The 8,004-nt window shown below is 35.6% G+C and overlaps 2 protein-coding genes across 5 annotated transcripts in view; one reads left to right on the plus strand and one right to left on the minus strand.

The window, feature by feature from the left end:
• The window catches only part of LOC133520516 (uncharacterized), a 111,604-nt gene that overhangs the window by 86,235 nt on the left and 17,365 nt on the right, over positions 1 to 8,004 (plus strand). The gene's annotated exons all lie outside the window — the stretch shown is intronic.
• LOC133520510 (uncharacterized) lies at positions 84 to 5,827 on the minus strand. Of its 4 annotated transcripts, none has more exons than XM_061854974.1 (2): positions 5,714 to 5,827; positions 84 to 4,089 (listed from the first exon to the last, which is right to left on the minus strand). In XM_061854974.1, the coding sequence occupies exon 2, from the start codon at positions 4,066 to 4,068 to the stop codon at positions 484 to 486; it is 3,585 nt and encodes a 1,194-aa protein (XP_061710958.1). In that variant the 5' UTR covers positions 4,069 to 4,089; positions 5,714 to 5,827; the 3' UTR covers positions 84 to 483. The 4 variants fall into 4 exon arrangements, with proteins under 4 accessions (XP_061710958.1, XP_061710961.1, XP_061710959.1 ...); XM_061854977.1 differs by lacking the exon at positions 5,714 to 5,827 and adding an exon at positions 5,594 to 5,670; XM_061854975.1 differs by lacking the exon at positions 5,714 to 5,827 and adding an exon at positions 5,236 to 5,335.

The raw sequence follows: 8,004 nt of genomic DNA on the forward strand, positions 1-8,004 counted from the left end.
TTTTTTTTTTTTGGTGTGTATTTTGTTATCCTATGAACCAAATGATGAGTTCAACTTAATTAATAAAAAATAATAACTTCATATTTAAAAACCAAAACTCTATTTATGCCGTAACAATTTATAAAAATACAAATATACATAAGTAATCATATTGAAGGTGGCAGCTTCATCAAGTACAAATTTTTATATTTCTATCTATATTCATGTAAACCTTTATTCCTGACATTACATGATGATCTTGGGTGATGGTGATCTTGGGTAGTATCTCACAACAGCAAATAAGTTTAATTTTATGGTCTTGCTTGTGTGTCAAACGAAGGGTTATTTGGATTTTTTCCTCACCTGTTACCACTGGAAACAACTTGAAAAAATCTGGATCTTTTATTTCAGTTGTTCCGAGGGGTAATAGATTAGAAAGAAATCCCTAGCTGGTCACAGTGGTAACAACTTGGCGGTAACAGCTGGGAACCGCAACTAGACCACCTACGTTATCATAATTTTCCTTACTTTGCAATCACTGTATATGAACTTATCGTTCATAAAAGCTTTAAGTTCTTCATTATCTTGTTTTCTTATAGTCTTGATCACTTCTTGCAACTCATTGCCGGCAACAGAAATAGTCGACAGGTCCTGAGGCAACATATGCAGTGCCAGCATCGACGTCTCCAGTGTTTTCTGAAGGGTTAGACCGTACGCTATAAGAACCTTCAGGTCACAATCGGTTATTGACTCAGGTTTACGAATATTTAGAATTTGTATAAATTCCTTTATTTTTCCCATAATCTTGCTTAAGAATGAACTGTAATAGCAATTCTTATTCTTCAATTTTTTTACAAACGTGCCTAGTATTGAACCAAAACTGATATATACTTCTTTGTCAAATTCATCTCTGCCGTTTATAACTGTTCTTGTTATTACCGACAACTTCCAATCCCAATAGTAAGAGTACATTTCTCTTAACGCAAACTTGTTTTCAAAACATTCGAGTAAATATTCGAATATGCGAGTTACCCGACTTGAGTATGTTGTTCTGTAATAATAAATTATACAATCAAGTTTACTCACAAAGTCTTTGAAAAATAATTGGTAAACGAAGTTTTCCGTATTGTGCGTTTCATTCCAATGGTTAAAACATTCGTCTACTATTAGTTTTATCACATTCAAACTCTTTTGTTGTTTCAGTTCAGTATCAACGTTTACGATATATTCTACTACAAAGTCCCATAGCGCTTCATTCAGTGGTTCAATGTGAGAGTTTTCTTCTGGCCTCAATTCTTCTTGCGACAACCTCTTACGGACGTGACCGTATACCAATACTTCAACATGCGATTCATCTATCAAAACGATGTTTGATTTCATTGCCTCTGCAACAACAGTCCTGCGTTCAATATTTGCCTTGTTATCCGGCAAAGCTAATACCGTTTTCCATACAGTTTCCAAATAATCACCCCTTAGATACTCAGGTATTTTGTTTCCCGTAAAATATTTGAAAATTTCCTCATCATCATCCTGATGTATGCAAACTGTGAGTTCTTTTAAAAGTTTGAATAATTCCAATTGAGATTTCTTTTTTTCGGTCTTTATTTTCTCCACAATCGATATGTAGAGGTTGCTTCTTACAGAGACATTTTTTGTTTTCTGCCACACATTGGAGACGACATCTTTTAATTCACTAGTTTCAAATGCATGAAACGCTAAACGCAAACCCCTCTTCTGAATGGACACTGGAGAATTCAACAAAAACTTGATGAATTCCGTCCGTGGAGTAGGAGTTAATTTCATTAAATACGTGTTGAACATGTCATTAGACAAATGTACATAGTCCCCTTTTAGGTACAAAGCAGATTTAGCGAGAGGCACTGGTGGGCGGGAATAACAGTGCAATCGGCAAATTGCTTCCTGGGTGTACATAAGATATTGGTCAATCTTGTCGTATTCTATTTTACTGTTTGTTGGCGCATGTAGATCCATAAACTCGGTTTTGGTATGCTCATCACCCAGTTGAAATATTGCGTAAATATTAGCAAAAATAGCATTTCTATGAAATATAATGCCATTCTTTTCATCACCTTTTGAGGAAATATTTGACAGAGAAGTTTTACACAAGTCTAAATACTTTTTTGCCAAGTCATTTGAAAAGTATATTTTAATTTTCTTTAAAACCGTATTTAGTCTAAAATCATTAGGCCAATTGAACTTTTTCTCTATCAATGAAAAGTTTTCCAATATAACAGTTGGGTCTTGTTTCAAACATCTTATTAAAAAGCCTTCTGATATATCTTTCTCAGTTGTTGCAGGTTTTGGATTCACAATGTCACCAAAAGAATCTAAATCTAATTTCATGAATTTTAAAGCGATTACTGGAAATTCTCCATCCTTTTTGAAGTTTCCCTTCCATCTTATCATTAACTGCAGACACCCTCGAACTTGTTTTTTTACTTCCTCAGTATAATCCAATAAATCAAAGCCCTTAATTTTCTCGGTCAAAAACTGAAATATATAATCATACACAAGATCCTTTTTGGCTGCACAAAGCATATCAGAGCGTTCTTTTATATTATCCAAATATCTTCTAGTATTTAAATGTTGAGTTAAGTTATTTGTAAGAGTCATTTTGTTAATGATGTGATATACTAAGGAATCGCAAAGAAATTCGTTCCATCCTCCGCCGGAACAGGAATTATAAACGTCAAGGCTGTGTAATAATTTATCAAACGCAGCCCAGCATACACCATCGAACTCGAATACTGAATGAACCTCAGTGACATTTTTTAAGAATCTATTTTTTAAATGTGATCTTTCATTGACATGCCTTTGATAATAGTAGTTCAGTAGTTCTTTCAGCTCATTCTGGGACGTTGCGGATTTTATTAACGTATTCAACATGTTTGATCTTTTGTCGGAATTTGTAGTTACTCTTATTTTCTTCTTTATTTCTTCAAATGCCCGCGGAAAGTTCACAAACCCATACCACCGGTAGTCTTCATCTTCAGGTATCACACCCGTTTTTTTCTCTATGTGCATCAAAGCCCAGGTTTCCCTCTCCTTTACAGTCATAAGTTCATAGTACTCCGACTCATAAAATTCTTTCGTCAATTCAAATGCTTCATTTGGATATTTGTCTGAGAAAATTTGTTTGATAAATTCAAAAATGCTCTCAGCTTTTACTAAATCGAGTATATGCTTGTGTGTTTTATAATACTTTGTCCTCCAGAACTGGTCCGCCTCTTTCGGAAGAAGAGCAACGGCGAATATCCTTGCATCGTCAGATGAACAATATTTTACTAACTCACTTTTTTTTAGCACACTTAAATATGGTAATGGCTTATTGAGTATTCGCGTTTTATGTTTCTTTAAAATACTTCTTGACATTTTGCCGCCGAAAAGAACTTTATAGGAATAGTACTGAAAGTTATCATTTATCTTTGTGTGTTTTTCAAATAGATTGAGGTACTCGTCATCATTGACAGAGTACAAATACGACAGATCCGAAATTCTGCCTCTACATTTTTCACCATAAACATCAGCTAAAAGTAACGAATTGCCAATCATGTCCTTATGATTTTGACTATCTCTGTCGTCTTCCACAAAATCAGGAAGTAATTCTTTTTTGAAAGAAACACTTGTAAACTTTAGAAATTTGTACGCATTATTTTTCATGTTCGTATTTATGCAGTATTCATAGAAAAGTTGGGCTCTAGGCTCATCTCTAATATGTTTAGATATTGTTGACAAAGTTTTTATCTTCATTTTAAAAGACATTGTTGGAAAAATGAAGTGATGTAGATAATCTGGATTGATTATATGAGAGTAAGCATCCTCGTAAATCCACTCCCATTTAAGTGCCCTGGATATATACAAGCTGTCACCACATTTCAGCACCTCAATAAAGTAATCTGTGTCTTTATATTTTGATGCCAGGTCTATCTTAAAAAGTCTATCGACATCAGAATATTCCTGTGCAGATTTGACATCTTGAAAATTTACTTTTTGTTGAGCTGCTTCTTTTACTTTTAAGTTGAGTTCTTTTTGTCTCTCACAAAGATTCTTACCTTGAAAGGTTATCATTATGGCTGATAGTTAACACACCTGCAACATGAAACATATTCATTAAAAATAAAATCAGTCAACAGTGTTAAGTTTAGTAGTTGTTCGTCCCGTCCATCACAACAAGCCCCCCCCTAAAATAAAAACTATGCATATGCGCGGAGGACTATCTCACTTGTGCTGCACTCAGCGCTGGTGCTTGTGAAGCATACATTTGAAAACAAACTTGCTTGGGGCTTGTCTAATTGTCAGGGGAAGAAGGGGAAGTGCAATTGTATTATCGAACTCACAAAAACATTTCAAGTAAAATTAAAATTGTGGAAATTCCGATAGTTTATCGACATGACCACAACGTCTGGTTACTCATTGTTAATCGTACATAAGGGTGGCTGTGTGTGTGATGTGTGAGGCCTACGGTGACAACTAACTTAGTCTGACTGACTCCATCCTTAGAAATTTAATATAATTCGAGACAGTATTTTTTACTAGCTTTTATTTAACTTGCTCTATTGGTATGTATGTAGGTATGTTAGTGTGGGTCAAATCTTGGAAGCTAAATTGGACCCACTTCCCGATTTTCGATTGAGCTGAAATTTTACATACATATGATGACATGGAGTTGATCTGATGATGGAGACAGGAGGTGGCCATGGGAACTCTGATAAAAAAAACGCAAACTAATTGAATTTGGGGTTGTTAGAATTGTCTCAATAAGAATTAATTGCCTGTGGAAAGAAAAGTACAGTTAGCAACAAAAGCTTGTACCAAAAATGTTTTTGCCAAAAACATATTTCGGGAAACGGAAAACAATCCTTGTTCGGGCCCAAGGTCGGTACCGAGTACTACCAACATCGAATCCTAGCAAGGATGGATGTATTAATTTCCTTTCCTACATAGAAAAGTACCTAACAGAAACAAAAAAATAATAGATCATTTTATAGCATAATAAGAGTAAGGCAAATTACGTAGGTGCATAAAGTTAAGAGCGCTTTCATAAAATTGTTGTGTAGCGTCACGTGACGTGACGTTTCATCCGAGTTAAACACTACTTTTCATTTAAAATACAAGGAAAATAAATAACCTGTGCATTAAAAGTACAAGTATTAAACTTCTGTAGTATTCGTTGAGGGCAGGGCACTTGCAACAAAAATTAAAATATTGTTATTTATGGAACGGGCAGTTAATTACCAGAATGGAAATTGTACAACTAATCCATTTAAGACCAAAGTTAATTACTTATCTTTAATGAAGAAAAATATTTTAAAACGTATGTTAAATACTGCACGGCTACCACGAGTTGGCGTTTGACATTTATGTTAGCGTCTGCAACTCTGCGTGAACTCGATCGCATTCCCTCTATCGCACCAATACATCAGTGCGAGCGAGAGGTTTAGAAATAAATTGCCTAATAGTAATATAAAACGGGTTTTATGCTACATAGCATACATACTTACCACCTAGTTTACATTACAACTAAAGATATTCAACTCAACTGTAAACTTGACACACCTCAAAATTTTCAATAAACATAAACAAGCCTACCTACCTACTCAGCTAGGTGTAATGATACTTATGATTTATAAAAAAATCATACGACTTTCACGATAAATAGATTGAAACAAAGCGATAACTTATAAACAACCTCGTAATATAAATTATGACATACCTTTTATGGACGGTAAAGGTAAGGAATGCAATCTTTATAGGCACAGGCACAAAGAGCATATAATCACTACGTCACAGGCAGAACTGTTGCAAAGATCGAGAGAGAGAAGCACGTGTCCAGCTATCAGCTATAAATAAAATAAATAATAGTTCCAAAGCTCTCCAGAGTAGCGCTAGAGTAGCTAAGAACCTATGCTGTCTATGATTTGTTTTTTTTTTTTTCAAATATTCTAGGTATTGTAGCGCCACCTATTTAAGGTTTTTTGACGAACACTTTGATACATGGAGATTGCAATCCTTACTTCTACCTTCCATAATACCGTCTTTTTGGAAGGCCCACGGACTTATAAGATTATCCGGATAGGGTACATTGGCCAAAAAGTGTGTCCACATGAGAAGTCAAGGTGGGCCGTTGCATCTCTTTCTAATTAGGGTGACCATGAGTTATGTATGTATCTGGGATATTAGGATAACGTGGAATATATAGTTTGGCCAAGATCTTTTCTCATTCGTGCATAGTCAGAGAGAATTTTACTGTATTTTTGCTGTGCTTGTATTTCCAAAAAAGAAGGTATTATGGAAGGTAGAGGTACCTTCCATAATACCTTCTTTTTTGGAAGGCCCACGGACTTATAAGATTATCCGGATAGGGTACATTGGCCAAAAAGTGTGTCCACATAAGAAGTCAAGGTGGGCCGTTGCATCTCTTTCTAATTAGGGTGACCATGAGTTATGTATGTATCTGGGATATTAGGATAACGTGGAATATATAATTTGGCCAAGATCTTTTCTCATTCGTGAATAGTCAGAGAGAATCTTACTGTCTTTTTGCTGTGCTAGTATTATGACCCCTGAAAAGGGATGAATATAGTTTATTTTCTTCTGTAAAACGCTTCAAAAATTTTTACTTAATTTAGTCGTCCTTAAAGCTGTTACTGATAGGTGTACCGGACTGCCACCACAATGATCGATCGTGAGGAAGGTGGTCCGCCGTAACTTCTGTCAAGAACACAGGTATGAGTAAGCGAGAGAGACAGATATGTTGACAGACAGATATGTTGGTCGCGGTCCGCTCCGCCCGTTTATTATAGTTTTTAACCAAGGCGCTTGTCAATGGAGCGTAATAGACATTAGAGAGAAACATATTATCTTTTTCTTACGATAGTATTATGGAGCTTGTTAGAGTCGAGCCTACCGCGAACGCCGAAGTTCGCAAATTGCGAGCATCTTTCTCTGTCATTCTCAACTCCTTTATATCTCCATGTATAAATTATTAACTAATATAAACAGGACTTAATCTCGTATTAAGTTTTATATTTACGTCCGACGTTCCGAGGACGGCGTTGTCCCCGTGTTCTCGAAGAAGACTGGCTAAAGTTGACATCAACATCTTTTAGCCGTGCGAGTTTTTCGAACTACTCTCACTTGGTCTTGTTTATTTACTTGAACATTTTGCGCACTAGGGATGTTACTCTGTCGACACACAACACTAACGATATCCGATTTTTCGACTGTCGATATTCGTTCTCGCTCACACATACGAATAACTGGGGGCTACCGCAAAAACTGAAATTCGCAAATCTTTGTCTTTTACTCTCACTAAGACGTAATAAGAGTGACAGAGAAAAACGCCCGCAATTGATGAACTTCGATTTTCGCGGTTATAGCCCTGGATTCCATTTGGATGAGATTTATATAATCTGTGTTACGATGCCGGACATGTGTTAGAAAATTAATAAATGGCGGCCGTTAGCCGCCACTGTCGAACTCAAAAATGGTCTCGATTTTTTATTTTTAGTCTGCCTCTTCCGCACTCATGGTATGTTCATATGCGTGATTGCTTACGTTTTGCACACTTTAACTATCTTTAATTATTTAAGCGTCATCTGCTCATCGTAGTTCTGTGATTGCAACTAGTTTTCAAATTTGCCGCCTTTTTCTACTGACGGAAATGTGTGTCCAATCTACATCGAATCGATTACGTATATATAAATAGTTAGTAAAACCGTTTCAGTATTAAAATATAATGTATAAACATAAGTCTGGATTGTTTAAGAACATTGGATTTCAGTTTTGGCAATTAATTATTCTGTAATAGCTATCATTCCACCAATTTAATCATGCCGAAATATAGACATACCTAATTAGATAAACCCACTGAAGTACTTAATAAGAATTGTGTAAAACTGATTCACATCGTGCCGACATCATGGTCACCCTAATGAGTTTGACAATTATGGTCTTGTATTTTTATCGTAAAATTGAATGAATGATTGTGGTTCACCTGTGAAA

Source organism: Cydia pomonella, chromosome 8 (assembly GCF_033807575.1).
Source record: "Cydia pomonella isolate Wapato2018A chromosome 8, ilCydPomo1, whole genome shotgun sequence".
In the NCBI taxonomy this organism is placed as follows: domain Eukaryota; kingdom Metazoa; phylum Arthropoda; class Insecta; order Lepidoptera; family Tortricidae; genus Cydia; species Cydia pomonella.